The sequence below is a fragment of the Staurois parvus genome, unplaced genomic scaffold (genome assembly GCF_062004578.1).
Source record: "Staurois parvus isolate SC_StPar_1 unplaced genomic scaffold, SC_StPar_1.0 ptg000172l, whole genome shotgun sequence".
NCBI classification, from domain to species: domain Eukaryota; kingdom Metazoa; phylum Chordata; class Amphibia; order Anura; family Ranidae; genus Staurois; species Staurois parvus.
Window position 1 is genome coordinate 13,215,396 of NW_028317968.1, and position 20,610 is coordinate 13,236,005.

Genomic DNA, 20,610 nt, shown 5'->3' on the forward strand with positions numbered 1-20,610 from the left:
TTCACTAGTAGTAAGCAATGATGTCAGAAGTGACATCTTGCTTACTACTATTCATGTGATCACTGATTGGCCAATCAGTGATCACATGATTGGGACCTCACACAGAGGTCCCGTACAATGATCGGTGTTCCACTGTGTCCTCAAGACACAGCGGGCACTGGATCGCGGTGCTCAGCGCCATTTATTAACAACAACCCGCCCCTGGACTGCCACCATCCGTCCGTTTATATACAGCGGCAAGTGGTTAAAACCATGTAGTTGATTTTTTTTTTTTTCTGCTGTGGTAAGGATATACTGTTTCTTTAAAAAGGGGTCCGTTTGTTTCAGTTCTAGTAATAAAGAAGGATAAAACCTTGTTTGCACATGTTTGACAACTATGTTTCTGAAATGGAAGCCGTCATCCTCCAGAGATAATTTCCAATGCCAGTAACAATGAACCTATTTAGCTTCAGCACAATTGTTGTCACTCCAGCCCAGAAGTCGAGGAATGGGCAGCTTCCAACTGATCTTCACACAAAGGTATTTTCTTTGTGGGAGATAAATATTAAAGTAGAACTTTAGGCAAAACTTATTTTTTTCTTATTTTTGGATGGAGTAAGGGAAGGATAACTCGTCGGTTTATTTTTTGCCATCTGTGTCCCATTGGGGAGATTTAGATTCACTTCCTGTCACATAACCAAAACAGGAAGTGAGTGAAAATCTCTGCTTATTAGCCACTTCAAGTCCAGACACTTTCACCCCCTTCCTGCCCAGGCCAATTTTCAGCTTTCAATGCAATCACACTTTGAATGACAATTGCGCGGTCATGCAACATTGTACTCATATGAATTTTTTTGCATTTTTTGAGACAGAACTTTATTTTGGTGGTATTTATTCACCACTAGGATTTTTATTTTTTTGCTATATAAATGAAAAAGCCCAAACATTTTGAAAAAAAAAAGTATTTTTCTTAGATTATTTATTTGCAAAATTTTATTTCTTCACAAATCTTGGCCAAAATGTATTCAGCTATCTTTTAATTGAAAAAAACCCAAATTAGTTTATAACCAAAAATGTATAATTTTTTAAAACCTTTTTATTATTTATGTTTTTGTTTTTTTTAAACATACGGTCATCCTAGCAGTACAGGGTCAAGCAGTACAGTGTCACTATTACTTGTGGGGGGTGTGATGATTTTTTTTTTTATACACTAATTGCTTTTACACCCATAAAGGCTGTAAAATCAATATTTTCTCCTTCTCTCTGGCTGCATTCTTGCAGCCATTGAGAAATACTGTGAGAGCTGTGATTGGTCACAGCTTGTTTCATAGTACAAGGCTGTTGTGAATAGCCTTGTACCATGTGACCTCTGTAATCATTCACAGATTTCACTGGTAGTAAGCAATGATGTCAGAAGTGATCACTGATTGGCCGCGCACAGGCAGGGAAGTGGGAGGACATTTATAAATGGCCACCTGCTCCTGCACTGCTCCTGTCCGGCCGTTTATATACATGGGTAAGGGAATTCCTTGGGGACCCCCAGGTCATCTGGGAACAACCCAAAATTTGGGGTTTTCTTTACTTTCACTTTTGATGATAATGGTAAACAGGACAAATAGGGTGGGGGAATCTCGCTAGCAGGGCCACAGACAGCATTGTTCTGTCTCTCCAATCTAAGCATTGAAAGTGTGATCTCTTTAACTTACAGTTGTGATGAGACAGCGATAACTCCAATCTCAGTTGGATACCACAGTCCATAAACTGAGAGAATCTCACAACAATGAACATTGGATAGGTCACAAGATCATAATGTGCTCTGCTTCATGAGACATGAGGCTTGCTGCAATGCATTACTGGGAAGGGGGTGGGCTATCTATACAGCATTAACTAAACCAAAGGAAAGGGAGGAGCAGAGACAAAATACAGAAAACACTTAAAGGCATATGACAGTCATGTGAAACATGACAACAGTAAAAGGTGTTCTAATCCACCTCTACTATGTTCAAAACCAAAAAAAATTGCCTTGGTTATACTTTAAGTGAATCTGAGAGAATGGAAATATGAAAGCTATCACTGCTGACTTGTTAAACTCCAATTCCTTGTGTATCACTGACTTAAAAGCAGCATGAGTGTCTATAAAGACCTTAATTTTACAGGACAAGCAGACTCCTGCCTGTTGGATGGAAGCATTCTGGCAGCTGCGCCGATGCTTAATTGCTTCCACACATGCACCCCCGCCCATAGACTTCCTGCCGTGGGCCCAGGATCAGCAAAGTAGGTGCCACCGGGTAGGGAGCTCCCTATCTTGGAGCTGACCCGGAAGCGACATGTAAAACATCACTTCTGAGACCCCCTGTTCATGTCCCCTGAAACAATGCAATGCAATGTGATCTGTATTGCAATACATTTGGTGGAACACAGCGGAGACATCCAGTGTCCTTTAGACCCCGGATCTCTTATTAACTGCTTGTCGATCACCTCACGTAGAAGTACAACGGCAGAGTAGCCCTCCTGCGCTGAATCACATATCCAATACATGATTCAGCTATTTCGGGTAAGGGGTGCACGCCGCCCCAGCTGTGCTGTGATTAGTCATAGATTGTGAAAAAAGGAGGATGGGGGAAAAGCCGGGGAGTCCGCCAAAATAGAATGTAGAGTGAGGTGCCTCCAGAAATACCCAGTAAGATGTTGCCTAAGACATACAAATAGAAAAACCAAAGAAAAGGAAAATGGGCTACACACCTAAAAGGCTAACCTCAAAAACATATTTATTATCTCATGAAACCATACAAAGTAAAAAGACATTGCATTGGGGATGTAGAAACCACTCGCAGCCATAAAACCCCCCGCTCCTCACATGGGGGGGGGGGGGGAACTCCCACAATGGGCACTATGTAGATGCTCCCAAGGAAAGTAAGACATGAGGCTAGAAGCTGAGGTGCATTACTGGGAAATGAATAAAAGGGTGGAGCTATCTATACAGCATGAACTAAACCAAAGGAAGGGAGGAGCAGAGACAAAATACAAAGAACACTTAAAGGCATATGGCAGTCATGTGAAACATGACAGTGATTGACTGCAGTCAAAGGGCAAACCTCAATATCAGATGACTATATAGTGAAGTATACTGATTTGGACCTGAAAAAAAATACCAAGTCTGAAGGGCTATAGCCTCTGAAGTCCAACCTGAGCAGTCAGGTCAATAGTGCACTAAAAAAATGTGTAATGTATGGCCAATCCAAAGGAAAAAAGGGGGGAGTTCTACAATAATGTCCAGCATGATGTATCCACTGTAATAAAGTCCATGAGTATGCACAGTGTCAACCCATATACAGCCTGCTGTATGGAATCAGACTGATGACCAGGCATTAGCGGACCGCAGTATACTGCAATAGTGAGTCACAGATTGATTGATGGCTAGCATCTGCTGATTGACAAAAAATAATACAGGACAGAGCTCTGTGATTGTAAACAACACAGAGCTTTGTCCTGACAGCGGAGATGAGCTGGTTTTTGTTTCCCTGCAAAGCTGGTTTTTGTTTCCCAGGGAATAAAAAAAAAAAAAAAAGGCACATCCCTTAGTAAAAACATCACACAGTGAATACACCAAGCACTGTTAGGCACACAGTTAACCCTTTGATTGCCCCTATCTATTAACCCCATCCCAGCCAGTGTGATTCATACAGTGTCAGTGTATATTTATAGCACTGATCACTGTATTAGTGTAACTAGTTCCCACAAAGTCTCAAAGGTGTCAGTGTCAGATTGCTATCACCATTATTAGTAAGAATGAATAAATAAAAATTCTAGTGTATATATGCCATAGTATGTAAATGCTATAACTTTCGTACAAGCCAATCAATAGACACTTATTGGGATTTTGTTTACCAATTATGTAGCAGAATACATTTTGGCCTAAATTTATGAAGATATTAGATTTTTTAAATATGTTAGATTTGTTTTATAGCAGAAAGTATTTTTTTTTTCAAAATTTTCAGTCTTTTTTTTTTTCATTCATATAATAAAAAATAAAAGACCCATTGGTGATTTAAAGGAGAAGTACAGCCAAAGCTCTTTTGACTGTACGTCTGCTGTGGATCACAGGAGTGCAGTTTGTTCTGCACTCCTGTGACCCGTTTTCAGCTGACGCCACACTGCTGGTCCAGGCTGGGTAACCGCAGTTCCAAAAAGGAAAAAATGGCCTGGTCATGAAGGGAGTAAAATCTTCTAGAGGGCAAGTGTTTAAAGAGAACCTGTCACCAAAAATTATCACATTTATAGCAACTTCAATGTAGTTTGGTTACACAGCATAAACAGAATTGGCATGTGCAAAGTCATTTACTACTTGTGTCAACTTTTAAACAAGGAAAGAAAACAACACTAATCGCAGAATCCCAGTTAGTGTTAGCAGGCCTGCTTTTCAGAAACTAACCCAATACCTTCAACCTGAGGTGGCTTTACAGTCCCCAGCGAGCAGCTAGGGCTATCAAACAGGTTGACTAGCTCACTTTGGGCCTTCAGGACCTGTTGGCAAGGAGGTAGCCTCAACTAAGGAAAGAGCTCTTTGCCCCGAAATAACCAATGTTCTTTAATAGCAATGAAGAGTCTTCTGTCTTCTCATGATTGGGCCAAGTGGGTGCATGGTGAGAAGAAGTCTGAATTATGATTCTCTGAGGAATAATGCAATGAAGGAAGGATAGAACAGCACTCCCCTTGGAAGCAGCAAATAACTGGTGTAATGTTCCTTTTAACCACTTGACCTCCAGAGGATTTACCCCCCTTAATGACCAGGCCTCTTTTTGCTACTCGGCGCTGCACTAATTCAACTGATAATTGTGCGGTCATGCAATGCTGCACCCAAACGAAATTTGTCCTTTTTTTCACACAAATAGAGCTTTCTTTCAGTGGTATTTGATCACCTGTGCGCTTTTTATTTTTCACGCTATAAACAAAAAAAGGCAAAACATTTTGAAGAAAAACTAATATTTTTTACTTTCAGCTATAAAAAATATATAGTAAGCTCAAAGTTGGTTATAAATTTAGGCCAAAATGTATTCTGCTACATGTTTTTGGTAACAAAAATCACAATAAGTGTATATTGATTGCTTTGTGTGAAAGTTATAGCGTCTACAAACTATGGGATAGATACTGCAATTTACGCCATTTTTTTGCTATACAGCACTGCGCTAGTTTAACGGACAATTGCGCGGTCAATTTGAGCTTTCTTTCGGTGGTATTTGATCGCCTGTGCGTTTTTTTATTTTTTGCGCTATAAAAAAAAAAGTCTGGCAATTTTGAGGAAAAAAAACAATATTTTGGACTTTTTGCTATAAAACATGTCCAGTAAAAAAAATTTAAAAATCAAATTTAGTCATAAATTTCTGCCAAAATGCATTCTGCGACATGTCTTTGCTAAAAAAAAAACCCCAATACGTGTAAATTAATTGGTTTACGTGAAAATTATAGCGTTTACAAATGGCGGGAAAGATACTGGGATTTTTTTTTTTTTTTTTTTTATACTAATAATGGTGGCGATCAGCGACTTATGGTGGGACTGCGGCGGACATTCTGACATTGGGGGGTACTGACTTGGGGTCACTGACATCCCCAGTGACACCAATACAGTGATCAGTGCAAAAAAAAAACCACCGACACTGTACTAATGGCACTGGGGAGGAAGGGGTTAAGTTTGTTATTCAGGGAAAGGGTTAACTGTGTGAGGGGAGTGTTTTACTAGGGGGCGGGGGTGTGTACTGCAGGGAACGCCGCTGATCGGGAGAAACTCTTCTGTCCCGATCAGCGTGTCCTGGAGCTGTCAGGGAACTGACAGAAAGCAGAGCTACTGCAGCTATGCTCTCTGTCAGCGATTATCGCCGGGACATAGCTGGTAACGACCGGCTGTGACCTGACGACTGACATCCACGGCTGTGATCGGCGGGACAGGTAGGGCGGCGCCCCCTACCTGTTTTAAAAACACACGTTTTAAAACTTGCTTTTGCCCAGCCGTGCCGCCCTGCCGCCGTATTTCTACAGTGGCTGGGCGGCATGTGGTTTAAAGAGCTAGTTACTAGTGAATCTAAAGCAGCAAGTGGTTAAGCTGGAAGAAGTGATTGTTGGCACAGCGCATCTCCTCTCTGGACTGCAAGACTGATAGCACAATAGGAAAAGGCCTCCTTAACAGAGTGGATGGATGGTGGTGGTGACAGTGGTCGTTCAGCCTGTGGACTGATTGTCCTGCTATCTGTTCTGATAAGGTTGTGTTAAGTGTAGTCAAACGATAGCAGCTAAAGAAACTAGGCCGCAACTTCTAATAACTATGTACAATGTCCACGACTGTGTGCAGGAGAATAGAACAGGTGGAGCAAGTGTCAGTGTTCCCTGTCCTTGGTAATGCTTGGGACTTGGGATGACATCTAGCAAATTCTGGAGGTCTGTCTCTCTCCTCCGATAAGGCCTCCACACACTCTCTGGCCCCACCTGCAGAGTTCTGTCCAGTCAACTGCTGGCAGCTTAGCTTTCTCAATGATGCGGCAAGGTCAGCGATCAACAGACTCTCCTTGCCTCCCTTCTCTCTTTCCTTCCATGGCCTGGTCCAGTCTTCCCACAGTCAGCGCATTCCTCTCTCCAAATTTTTCCTATCTCACTTCCTCCCCAGTCTCCCGGACCTTTGTATGTATATCCCTCCACGCACATGCCAGCTTCTCTGGGAAATGTGGTTCCTAGATACACTGCTCCTTAGTAAAGTCCTGCAGTTCAGCATACAAGTTCCATGAGGCTGTTCTACAGAGTGTGAATGCCACTGTGCTGCAGGACACTGCCATCCTGTGTTTGTTTTAACATCCTGCATCAACACTTGTAGCAGAGTGTTACACAAACATTTGTATGACAATCATCTAATGTATGGTCAGCTTTAGTAACAGCCTCACACATTCACTTGAGCACAAAGGATCATTTAAAAAAAACAAAAAAAACCAAACTGGTCCATTACATATGCGTAACACCCTCCAGGTTAGCTAGATGACTGCTTATTGGGTTTTTTTAGGCAGCCTGGGATGAGTCTGTCTGTCTGTGAGTGAGGCGGTGGTTCACCTCAGGACAGACTAGACTTAGTAGACTCTAACAGGTCAGGGCTTCTGGAGCCCTCCAACCTCTTCAGAAACCTAAGAGCATTGTGAAGGAGGGGGTCGAGGAGGGGAGGATGCTCAGATCTGCATGTTTGAGGGACCCTGGCCAATCCTTTGGCAGGAGGCTGGGCATGGTGAATAAGGCAACTCTCAAATGTGGCAGAGTGTGGAGCCCTGGGAGGGGAGCCCACCTACAGGAAGGTCACTGGAGAAGAGGATCTCCGCTGCCTCAACGTCTCCCAGGGAGGACAGCCTATGTAGCAGTGAAGTAGCCAGCCCAGCATAAGGCCTGAAGGCAGCCAACAAGCTAACAGGAGAGGACAGTGTGAGTACTCTTGCCCCCCCCGGGCAGGATAAGTGAAGAGGGCAGTCAGGTGAATGACCCAACTAGCTTCTCATCTGGGACTGTTTCTAAATAACAGCTACAGTTCCTCGTGCCTCCCATATACCCCTAGACCCTATACAAGTTTAACCCCTTAATAAAATCACAAAACCAAGCTCAAGGAATGCTCTTTGACTCCAGTGTGCAAAGTGTGGGAAATGCTTGTTGTCTGGCCGTGCAGCACATAGGGGGACCCAAATAAAATCCAGCAGCCCTTACAAGGGTAGTGCTACATATGTCTTTGTTGTACCTAGAATATCCACATAGAGCTGATTTATTTGTATGAGCCTGCTTTAAAGAAGAACTTTATTAGAATAGTTGGTAACCCCTTGGCAACCAGTTAAGACTAAAAACACTTAGGCCTGAATTAGTAGCATATGTGATGCAATGGTTCAAGTATGTTGGAAAGCTGATGCAGATATGATTCTTACTAGTTAAAGTATTACTAAGCCTGCATTTGCTATATCCGGTCTCCCACAGTACACAGAACATGGAAATGCAATTATTTTAGTAAATATAAACTGCTAAATTCCTTTTCTGATCAGCTGTTTGAGCAGTCTTGTGACTTCTATCAGTGTTCAGCCAAGTTCTAGCTAAGGCTTGTAGGAGGAGTTTTATTTCTGTTCTAGGAGGATGTAGGAACCCTGACCTCTGTCTGGATAGTGCTGATTGACCCTATGCTGATCACCTGCACTTTCCCAAGAAAAAGAAAAAAAATCTCTCTAGCAATGCACACCAAACTGAGCATGTGCAAAATACCTACTGTTCAGTCTGTCTTATCAGGAGATAAGAGCTGGTCGCTTAAACAAGCGGAGGATCAGAGCAGTCAGGATCAAACAGCCTTTTTACACAATGCAGAGGATTAACTCCTTAGGTTCCACAGTGAGTATAACAAGCATGCTTTACTGCAAATACAGACTGATTTTACTGTTGTGGGTTTAGTAACACTTTAAGATTATTCTGGACACATGGCTGAGCCCTTCTTGTTTTACTGGAAAGCAGGAACAAAGAAACAGGAGTTCTTCAAACCTTGGCTTTAGTAATGTTTTGTCATAGCCAGGGGAGGACTGACAACTCATGGGGCCCCCGGGCAATAGGGAATCATGGGGCCCCTGTGTCCTTGCCCAAACTCAAAAAGCCTATGAAAAAGGTACCAGGGTCATCTCATGGGGCCCCCTACTGACCCCGGGCCCTCGGGCAGTGCCCAAGTTTCCAAATGGTCAGTCCGCCCCTGGTCATAGCATTCCACTTTCTTTGCCATGGTTTACATACACATTTGCAGAGAAGTGACATGGCAGCTCCTATTTCTGCACTTGTAGTGGTTGCAGTGTATAAAACTTCCCCTGATGCTTGTCCGTACTGTCCAGGGTAGGCACACATGGAGTTATCTCTCTTTTTCTATTTGAGTGGTTTTGGGGATAACATTTCCTTTCTTCAATATGTTGTTGGCATATCCACATCCAAAAGCACATTTATGCCACTTTCACAAAGGCATGTCGCTGCAGCAAAACCAGGCAGTTGAGGCCATCAGACAGTCCTATACTCATTGCCTTTGCTGCATAGCAAAAAAGTAAAGCATGCCACATTTGGCAGGTGATAGTGCCTGCCAGCACACTCAATAGAAATGAATGGGGCTGTACCAGAACTGCGCTGCAACCAAGTTTTTTCCGATATCTTTAGCAGTGACGCATGGTTTTCATCAAATGATTATAGACCTTATATTGTAAAGTGCTGAGCAAACTGTTGGCGCTATATAAATCCTGTATAATAATAATAATAATAATAGACTCACATTGGCTGTCAGATTTAAAATGGTCAGTGATACATTGTGGCTGTCCTTGTTTTTACTGATGCAAACAGTCCTGCTGCTGCCCAGTTTCTATCCAGCTGTCTTTAAGATTTAGGAGATCACAGATGTTACAGCAGTTTCAAACTGGCAAGGAGCAGGATGTTTTATACATTTTTGGACATTTTCATGTATATAGCAAAAAAAATAAAAACCCCAGTGGTGAATAAATACCACCAAAATAAAGTTTTATTTGTCTCAAAAGAATGCTAAAAAATTCATATGGGTACAGTGTTGCATGACCGCGCAATTGTCATTCAAAGTGTGACAGCGCTGAAAGCTGAAAATTGGCCTGTACAGGAAGGGGCTAAAAGTGTCCGGATTTTCAGTGGTTAAACTTAGTTTCTATGGATGGGAGGACAGGGAAAAATGAGTGCTGACCTTAGATCAACCACAAAATTAAAGACAAAAAGTCCCTGATCATAAGAACAAAAGGGTTGTATGCCCAAAGAGCTAGCAAGGGTTGTATGCCCAAAGAGCTAGCAAGGGTTGTATGCCCAAAGAGCTAGCAATCCATAATCAAAGTACAGTTTCCTAACTGACCCTAATCTCTAACAAGAGTCTCAGTCAACTTTACCTACAACAACTTCAAATTTACTGGCACTATTGCTGCATTGTGTTCCCCCTTTTAAAGTGAGGGGGCTGGTTTATCCAAGAGCCCTTTTATTGGCTTTTCTAAGCCAGCTGGCAGAGGCAATGCAGTGTGTGATGTTGTTTTTTTTTTTTTTTAAAGAAATCCTTCTAGGCAAATCCACACAAACATTTTCTGTGGATTTTTACTGCCAATCGCCTCAAACCAGGGGCGGACTGACCATTCGAGCACTCAGGCACTGCCCGAGGTCAGTAGGGGGCCCCATGAAATGCCCCTGGTACCTTTTTTATAGGCTTTTTTTGGGTGTGCTTTGATGTGGGCAAGAACAGAGGGGCCCCATGATCCCTATTGCCTGGGGGCCCCATGAGTTGTCAGTCCACCCCTGCCTGGAACCTATGGTAGTGGTAAACTCAAACTTCATCCATACCTGTTATCAATTTACAGACAAGCAGCTAAATAAGAGGATTTTGTTTTACAAACGATAGGAAATAAATACCATGTACTTCTTCCCCTACCTCTACTTTGATAATGTTGATAAATCTGTTTTCTATGAAAGCAAAAAAAAAAAAACTTTTTTCTTTTTTTCGTTCTTTTTTCTTAGGTGTACTGATTTAACAAATTTTTCTTCAGCAATCTATGGACTTAAAATGATTGGGAAAGCTGTGAAAAATGGTAATACAATTCAACTGTACAAGGTATGTGCTCTGTTTTCTACCAGTCTTCTTCTTCTTTGTTCTTTATAATTACACTGCATCTGAGCACCACAAACCAAAAATCCTATTTATTTCATTTTTAATGCTCATAGCAAACTCTCCTATCTATCCATGTCTAATGTGCTTTATTTTTCTGAGAAGTCACTTTGAAAAACACCCCCTAGCATTTCTGACCGTGGCCACCTTGAGAATGGGCAGACTATTTATGTAGCATTTACTTTCTGGAATCCATCTGCCCTTAGCTCAGGCATGCAGGCAGGAGAGTATTCTTAGCTGAGAAAATCTCTCCTCCTCTCCTGATATGTATGACATGGTTTGCCTAGGTCTGGAAACCAGGAAGTAACTGAAGAAATGTAAACAAAAATCTTTAAGAGAATCTAGTATAATATACTTGAAAATTATATACTTTCCTGTCTATTTACGAATAGATGATAGCATAAGGATTAAAAATAGTCAATGTTGATTGAGAGAGTTAAGTTCCTCTTTAACTGCTTCCTGACCGCCCTGTAGCAGATATACCCGTGCCGCCATTCATGGCTGCGGCTGTCAATCACCAGATTCTGGCTGGTGATTACCGAGCATCTCCGATGGGGAGGAGGACTGCTTTCTTTACTAACAGTCCTCCTCCCTGTCAGCTCAGGCACACTGCTCTGGATGGCTGTGCCATCCAGAGCAGTGTGATTACAGTGAAGCCCACACACACTGCCCTCTATATAAAACACTCCCAGCACACAATTAACCTTTTGATCGCCCCTCAAGTTAACCCCTTCCTGCACATTGTCAGTGGTTTTTTTTTTTTTTTTTTTTTTTTTTGGGGTCACTGGGGATGTCAATGACACCAAGTCAGTTCCTGCTCTGGGTCAGAGTACCATGTGATTTTGTGTGGTGCGATTTTAAAAGTCATGCCTGCCGTACCCTTTACAGATTCCTGCACGTTTGGGAGCCCACTGAAATGAATAGGCTATCAAGAATGCACAAAAATGCATGCATTCCAGTGTGATCTGGCTCCTATTTCACGGCCAATATAACGTAACAGTATAAACTGGTATAGTAATTTACAAAATTATCCATAAAAATTAAGAACAGTTAATTACACTTTAGTCTTTAAATAAATTTGATTCTGTTCTATTTTTTATTCTGAAATAAAGCATTACAGAGTTAACATGAGAATGACATTGTTGGCCACTGAAGCACTCTCATTTGTCTGTGAACTTAGGCTGCTAATGAGAATATTAAACTAGTTTAACCACTTGAGCTCTTGAGGATTTACCCCCTTTAATGACCAGGCCTTTTTTTTGCTGTTTGGCGCTGCACTAATTCAAATGATAATTGCGCGGTCATGCAATGCTGTACCCAAACGAAATTTATGTCCTTTTTTTCACACAAATAGAGCTTTCTTTTGATGGTATTTTATCATCTGTGCACTTTTTATTTTTTGCGCTATAAACAAAAAAACATGAAAATTTCGACAAAAACCCCAATATTTTTTACTTTCAGCTATAAAAAAATATATCGTAAACTCAAAGTTAGTCATAAATGCAAGCCAAAATGTATTCTGCTACATGTTTTTGGTAAAAAAAATCCCGTGCATTAGCGGGCAAACTGGCGCTATATGGGAGGGGCGCTAACACTATCGGAAGTCACCAGTGACACTAATACAGTGATCAGTAAAAATCTGTTCACTGTAATCAATGACACTGGTGACAGGGCAGTAAAGGGGTTAACTGGGGGGGAGTGGGGGGCGATCAAGGGGTTAAATGGGATTACTGGTGTACTGGCGTGCAAACTTGCGCTATCTGGTGGGAGGGGCGCTAACACTATTGGAAGTCGCCAGCGACACTGATACAGTGATCAGTAAAAATCTGTTCACTGATCAATGACACTGGTGACAGGGCAGTGAAGGGTTAACTCGGGGGGGGGGGGGCGATCAAGGGGTTAGACAGGATTACTGGTGTATTAGCGGGAAATCTGGTGCTATCTGGGAGGGGCGCTAACACTATCGGAAGTCGCCAGTGACACTGATACAGTGATCAGTAAAAATCGGTTCACTGATCAGTGACACTGGTGACAGGGCAGTGAGGGGTTAACTGGGGGGGGCGATCAGGGGGTTAAATGTGTCCTAGGTGTGTTCTAACTGTGGGTATGTGCTGTTTTACTCACTGTTTGGATGTCTTCTTCTCTGTCTGGAACAGAATGTGTCCAGGCAGAGAAGAATGACATCATATCCTGTCCTGTGTAAATGTCAACACAGGATAGGACAGGGACAGATCATCTGATTTCAGCCAGACATCACTGGCTGAAATCGAATGATTGATCCCTCCGGGATCAAATGGTGTTACCCGCGGGCCGGCTGGAGCGCGTGCGCCCCCTGTCGGCCAAAACGTCGGGAGTGCGGAACCCGTTTTAAAACGTGGTTTTGCTCCCCAGTGCCGCCCTGCACACATGTGTATATATACAGTGGCAGGGCGGCAAGTGGTTAAGAAAGATAGATAGATATATATATATGATACTGATCTATTGCCTCTGTCAGTCACCTAATGTCTACATGCCTAAAGTGGAACGTAAGGGAGTTTGTTCCATTTAAACCCAAAGCCCGCCCCCCCCCCTTCCCTGCTGCCATTCTGGCCTAGGGCAGGATGATGTGCCCTGGTACTGCAGCCTCCTGGGACACTTACATTACATCTTTCTGGAAAAGACAGAACAAGCACACAGAACGGCCAAGGGCTTATGGTAAATCATTGGTAGCTGTCTTCCTGCACTTAAAAGAGGTAGCCAGCTGTACAGGACAAAGATTGGGGGGGTTGGTTTAAACTCTTATGATGTCTGCATGCCAACTGTTAGGGTGGGTTCCATTAAAGCAGGTACTTATAGTCTTCTCCATAAGCCTCTGGGACAGAGTGACAGATCCAAGACAGGGTTACAGTGTTGTTCCCCATAACAAAAAGTACCTGAAAAAGAACATTCAAACAGAATTATCAGGTATTTTAATGAAGGCTGCAGTCCTCTATTGAAGAAGCCTGAATCTGGGGCGTAACGCATATGGGTGGAAGGAGCTGAGCCCTAGACGGTTTGAATTGATGAGCATCTAGGAGAGCGGGGTTGTGACCCATGTAATGAAACAAACATTATGCTGGCTTGTTTCTTACATCTTGTAAGTGGTTTTAATTTGGGCGCTAATAAATTGTTTTATAAATAGAGAGCACTATGGTTCCACTTTTCTGTTTTCCATAATACATATTATATGAGAACGTCAGCTGGAGGAGTGTATACTGTGGCGGTGCCAGGAGAGGAGCTGGAGGAAGACCACAGAGGGTGCACACAAGTGTATCCATATGTTTAGCACATAATGATCTATTGATGAGGTCATAAAGGGAGGTGAGCAGGTTTTTTCACCTAATGCTGGTGGCACAGTTTGCACTGAAGAGAGCATTTATTTTATACACCTTGCACAGTGGTGTTTTATTAGACTTTTTTTATGGGACTTTAAGTATTGTTTTTTGAATAATTTTTATATGAGATTTGTTGTGCTACACTATATTGTTTTTCATTTTGGTGCAGATGTTGTGAAGTCACTGACAGTGTTTAATGCAGGCCATAGATGGGTCGAAAATCGGCCGATTTTTCGGCTGAAAATAAAATCGGCCGATTTTTGGATCGTTAGTGGGCTATTTGTTCGACCGTTTTTCGGTTTTTTGGCCGTTTTTTTTAATCGGGAAAGTTGGGAAAAAAACGGCCGATCGGCCGATTTTCGCGGCAATAATGGGCTAATCGGCCGATTTTTTTTTACCGATAAAAAATCTGCGCATGAGCAGTGACCTGCAAGAGGAAGACAAAAAGAAAAGAAGAATAGGATGATGATGAAGAAGAGGATGATGATGATGATGAAGAAGAGGATGATGATGAAGAAGAGGATGATGATGAAGAGGAGGATGATGATGACGAAGAAGAGGATGATGATGATGAAGAAGAAGAGGATGATGATGAAGTAGAAGAAGAGGAGGATGATGATGATGATGATGATGAAGAAGTAGAAGAAGATGATGATGATGATGACGAAGAAGAAGAAGAGGAGGAGGAGGAGGAGGATGATGAAGAAGAAGATGAGGAGGATGATGAAGTAGAAGATGAGGATGATGATGACGAAGAAGAGGATGATGATGATGAAGTAGAAGAAGAAGAGGATGATGATGATGATGAACAAGTAGAAGAGGATGGTGATGACGAAGAAGAGGATGGTGATGAAGAAGAAGAGGATGATGATGAAGAAGAAGAAGAAGAGGATGATGATGAAGAAGAAGAAGAAGAAGAAGAAGAAGAAGAGGATGATGAAGAAGAGGATGATGATGAAGAGGAAGAAGAGGATGATGATGATGAAGAAGAAGAGGATGATGATGACGAAGTAGAAGAAGAGGATGATGATGAAGAAGTAGAAGAGGATGATGATGAAGAAGATGAAGAAGAGGATGATGATGAAGAAAAAGGAGGATGATGATGATGAAGAAGAAGAGGATGATGATGAAGAAGGAGAAGGATGAAAAATAGGAATTCCAGTCCGGCATAAAGTGTCCCTGTAGAGAGCTCCGCTATTTCTTTGACAGTTCCTTGACAGTTACAGAGGTTGCAACAATGTATCTGTTTCCGAATAAAAACATCTGTATCCTAAATGGATATAAATAGATACATTGTTGCAGCCTCTGTAAATGTCAAGGAACTGTCAAAGAAATAGCGGAGCTCTCTGCAGGGGCACTTTTTGCCGGCTGTAGACGGGATGAAAATCTTTTTTTTTTTTTTTTTTTTTTTTTACCATTGGTGGTAACGTCGGCCACTTGAACGACCGATTGTTCGTTTTTTTTAAAAGAAAAATCGGCCGATTTTTGACCCATCTATGGCCTGCATTAGTCACTGTGTAGCCCACTCCTGTGTGTGGGGTTTTTTTTTTCCCTCCTCTTAAATCGAGATAAAGGATACATTGAAACTTTTTATAAAAATAAAATGGCTAAATCTGAGTTCGAGCTAGGTTACAAGGTTAAGGTCAAAGATCAGGGTCAGTGTATTTTAGGAAGGATTAAAAAATAAATCTTTTAAATAATAGCATCAATGTCATTGTCAGTGTGTTTTCAGTAGGATAAAAAAAAAAAATCACGCTATTGTTTCTGAGCCCTACTAAGGATACAGATATGTGGTATCGCTGCGATCGTCGGGATCAGGAGAATTTATTTTGGGTCACTTTTTGGTGGTAAATTATGGTAATAGCATGAAATATGTATACAGCTACATGTTGTTAATGCAAATAAATATTTTATATATATATATATATATATATATATATATATATATATATATATATATATATATATATATATATATATATATATATATATATATACACACAGTTGCAAGAAAACGTATGTGAACCCCTTGGGATTACGTGGAGTTTTGCATGAATTGGGCATAAAATGTGCTCTGAACGTCATCTCAGTCACAACAATAGAAGAACACAGTCTGCTGAACCTAATACTACACAAACATTAGATGTTGCCATGGTTTAATTGCACATAACATGTAAACATTCACAGTGCAGGGAGGAAAAAGTATGTGAACCTTTGGACTTAACTGGTTGACCCTCCTTTGGCAGCAATAACCTCAACCAAACGTTTCCTGTAGTTGCAGATCAGACCTGCACAACGATCTGGAGTAATTTTGGACCACTCCTCTTCACAAAACTGTTTCAGTGTAGCAATATTCTTGGGATGTCTGGTGTGAATCGCTCTCTTAAGGTCATGCCACAGCATTTCAATCGGGATGAGGTCAGGACTCTGACTGGGCCACTCCAGAAGGCGTATTCTGTGCTGTTGCAGCCATTGTTTTGTTGAATTACTTGTATGCTTTGGGTCATTGTCCTGTTGCATCACCCATCCTCTGCGGAGCTTCAGTTGGCGGACAGATGGTCGTACGTTTTCCTGCAAAATGTCTTGATAAACTCTGGAATTCATTTTCCCATCAATGACAACAATCCGTCCAGGCCCTGAGGCAGCAAAGCAGCCCCAAACCATGATGCTCCCTCCGCCATGTTTTACAGTGGGGATGAGGTTTTGATGTTGGTGTGCTGTGCCTTTTTTTCTCCACACATAGTGTTGTGTGTTCTTCCCAAACAACTCAATCTTGGTTTCATCTGTCCACAGTATATTTTGCCAGTAGTGCTGTGGAACATCCAGGTGCTCTTTTGCAAACTTCAAACGTGCCGCAATATTCTTTTTGGACAGCAATGGCTTCCTCCGTGGTGTCCTCCCATGTACTCCATTCTTGTTTAATGTTTTCCTTATTGTAGGTGTGTCAAAAAAAATGTTAGCATGTGCCAGAGACTTCTGTAGGTCTTTAGCTGACACTCTGGGATTCTTCTTTACCTCATGCAGCATTCTGTGCTGTGCTCTTGCAGTCATTTTTACAGGACAACCACGCCTAGGGAGAGTAGCAACAGTGCTAAGCTTTCTCCATTTGTAGACAGTCTGTCTTACCGTGGACACATGAACATCAAGGCTTTTGGAGATACTTTTGTAACCCTTTCCAGCTTCATGCAAGTCAACAATTCTTGATCGTAGGTCTTCTGAGAGCTCTTTTCTGCGAGGCATGGTTCACATCAGACAGTGCTTCTTGAAACCAGTAAACCCAAAACAGGTGTGTGTTTTTTAAGGGTAGGACAGCTGTCAGCAAGACATCCAATATCATCACACTGATTGGAGTCAAGGTTGGCTCACTCCTAGCTCCAATTATCTCAGGGAGAAGTCATTAAGCTAGGGCCTCACATACTTTTTCCTCCCTGCACTGTGAATGTTTACATGTTATGTGCAATTAAACCATGGCAACATCTAATGTTTGTGTAGTATTATGTTCAGCAGACTGTGTTCTTCTATTGTTGTGACTTAGATGACGTTCAGAGTACATTTTATGCCCAATTCATGCAAAACTCCATGTAATCCCAAGAGGTTCACATACTTTTTCTTGCAACTGTATATATATATATTGTGGGAACTCACATCAAAATGGTAGCGCTTTCTTTTTTTAAAGCACACAGCAACTCGCTTCTTCTTTTTGAAGGCCTTTTAGCCCAATTTTATTTAAACGAAAGATCAATAACATGCTTCCCATGCAGGGCTATCCATCATCCAACAAGTGTAACAAATATTCAGCCTCCTGGCTTGCATACCGATTTACGTCTGTCTCCTGCAGACTCTATCCAAAATGGTTGTTTTGCACACAGCGAGCGAGCCTCTAGCACACAGCTACTCTGGCTTCCACCTCTCCTAGGTGAAGCCCACCTGACTCCAAGGCAGTGACCGCCTGTCAGCTGGGGTGGAGCCCAGAATCATGGTTAGGCCTCTATGAAAAGGCCTGCACACACCTGTGCAATCGGTGTGCTGGGGGTTCTGAAAACGCGGACCCCGGATTGGAGATTTCATCCCTCCCAGATCACTTCAAAATCTCCAGGCTCCAGATCCCAAAACGGACTTAATGAGGAAACTGAAAAGCCAGTTTCCTCTGCATTACATAAACCGTCTAGAGCCCCTCAACCTGCCTGGTTGAGAATCCAGGGTTATAAGCTTGATTTTGACCGTGGCAGGGTACCGCGGTGCCACATAATATATATATATTTTACTATTTTGTACCAGTTTAATTTTGTCGTGACTATAAACCTCCCAAAAAACAAGGTATAATTCACCTGGATACACTTCGCAATTGTCATATGTACAGTTTTACTAACATGTCAAGTTGTAAAACTAAGTTCAGCTGTTAGGATTTGTTTTACTCTGTGTCAAGAAGGTGTTGGATGCATTTCTCTATTTAGTTTTTGGAGTTCTATAAGGTTTGGGCCCCCTTTTTCAGGATGCGTGATCTAGCATTTGTTCAGCGTGTGATACAGCATGTGTCCTCTTTCTATAAAGGATTGTAAAAATTAAAGTGACCCTAAATGATGTCCTTATTTTCTAAAACTAATCCATACACATCCACTACTTAATGGCCCTGTAACCACTTTTTCATGAAATTTTTTTCTTACTTTATTTTTATGCCTTGTAATGTCTTCTACAAGCTCCTGAACCTCTCCATTCCCCTCTCACTGCTGTTTGTTTGGAATTGGCAGTAGACATTAGTTGCAGTCATGTACACTGCTCTATGCATGCTACATTTCCAATAACCCATAGCCCATCTCAGGAGTGAGCAGGAGAGGTTAGCTCCCTCCCTACATACAGTGGGGCCATGGAGAATGAACGCAGCCACCCTCTAACAGGAAGTTAGATCAGAGCAGCAAATAAAAAAAGCGTTTAGAGGTTGAGAGCAATAGAAGGTACTTTTAAGAATACATACTTACTAACCTGTTCTATTTTATAGGATGCTAGGATAAATTCATCACTGACAGATCAGTGGGTAGCCATTCACAGAGGCAAGGAACCTGATGAACAGAGCTATTCCAGACCAAAAGCACGTAAAATTATTCAGTGGCTGAAAAGTAACAGGTAAATGACTTCTTTTGAAATACTATACTTTTTGGGGAAAGAGTAAAAAAAATTTTGCTAATTGACAATATGTAATTTTTTTTATTTTTAGACGAGAATTCATCTGTGGAAAAAATGGTATTCAGATTACATCAGAGCATGACCTCTCTGATGGTCGAATAAGGTTTCCACTACCACCACATGAGGAAAAGATATTTTCTATTTCTATTGAGAACACATCTAAAGAGTCGGTGACATTTGTCCAGTACAAATGTTTACGAAGGATGGGTACCTTTTCTTTTCGTGATGAGTACAGTGTGTCTGCTTCTAAACCGTTACTACTGAATCCGGGTAAGAATGGTGCTGTGGTTTGTATAAGACTTGGGTTTTTTTTTTTTTTTATTCTTTAGGTAGCCATTAGGAGCCTCAATAGATTAGGGTCCCCCTATAGTCCTGCACAGCCAGGCAACACACATTTTACATTCAGACTTGCATCCAGGAGACAGTAACCAGTCCTCGAGCTTGTGGTTTTTTTTTTTTGGATTTTATTAGGGGAATTTAAACTTGGATGGGGTAGGGGTGTATGGGATGCCCAAAGGAATGGCAACAGAGGACAAACATCATGGAAATACAGTATAAACAAGTCGCTCTCTGGAGAGCTAGCCAGCATCTCTAGCTGTACAACCCTAGATACTCCTCTATCCAGCTGTTCTGCGTGAATTCCTGGGAAGGGAATCCAGTGCCTGTCATTTTAAGAAAAGACATCCCGAGTAGTAGCTAATCCAGTTTCCCACCAGAGTGCTCTTTCCCCTTACTTGCCCAGGGGATGCAGGTCTACTCACGCAGTCCTCTTCCTATGAGATGCTGGATCGGTGGCTGCTCTCAGACCTTCTGCTGGGCCACATCTTCCCTGCTGCATAGGTGCTCCTCGCTCGGGGGGCCAATGAGGTCCTGAGCTTTACTCCTTTCCAGCTCCTCTGCCTGTAGGTGAGCCCCTTTCCATCTGGCCCCCCCTCCCAGGCTCCTACTCTCCAGCCTCTCACTTCATTTTCCATCCGAACTCTCCTGCTGAGCAGGCTCAGTCACTCTGAAGGGCTGTCCCAGCCCTATGCCAAGCCTGCTGTTGGATATTGGCCAGGATCCCTTGAGAATGCAGACCAACCACACCTAACTCCCTCCCCACTGCTTCTAGAATCTTCTCCAAAATTTTAGAGCAGAGGGAAGTTCCATAGAACTGGTCTGCAGAGCCTCTCCACTCTGACGTGAATTTGACCTCCCTCTGATTATTACCACAGGGTGCTACTTGGGCTCAAGCTAACAATTGGACTCTAGCCCCCCTATCTAGCAGGGTGCTACATTTTATTTTTAACTTTGCAAAAGACCAGAACATAAAGTAGTGAACCACAGACAAAGGCATATCTCGTATGTAAAAGTATCAAGTGTCACTTAACAAATGCAAACAATGTCTAAAAATGACTGTTGGAA

The 20,610-nt window shown here is 42.1% G+C and overlaps 1 protein-coding gene across 1 annotated transcript in view; it reads left to right on the forward strand.

Moving 5' to 3' along the window:
* The window catches only part of MOV10 (Mov10 RNA helicase), a 129,490-nt gene that overhangs the window by 17,050 nt on the left and 91,830 nt on the right, over positions 1-20,610 (forward strand). Inside the window, exons 2-4 of the mRNA XM_089676727.1 lie at positions 10,525-10,618; positions 19,022-19,146; positions 19,238-19,476. Coding sequence (XP_089532853.1) covers positions 10,525-10,618; positions 19,022-19,146; positions 19,238-19,476 — 458 coding nt within the window. The remainder of the gene's footprint in view (positions 1-10,524; positions 10,619-19,021; positions 19,147-19,237; positions 19,477-20,610) is intronic.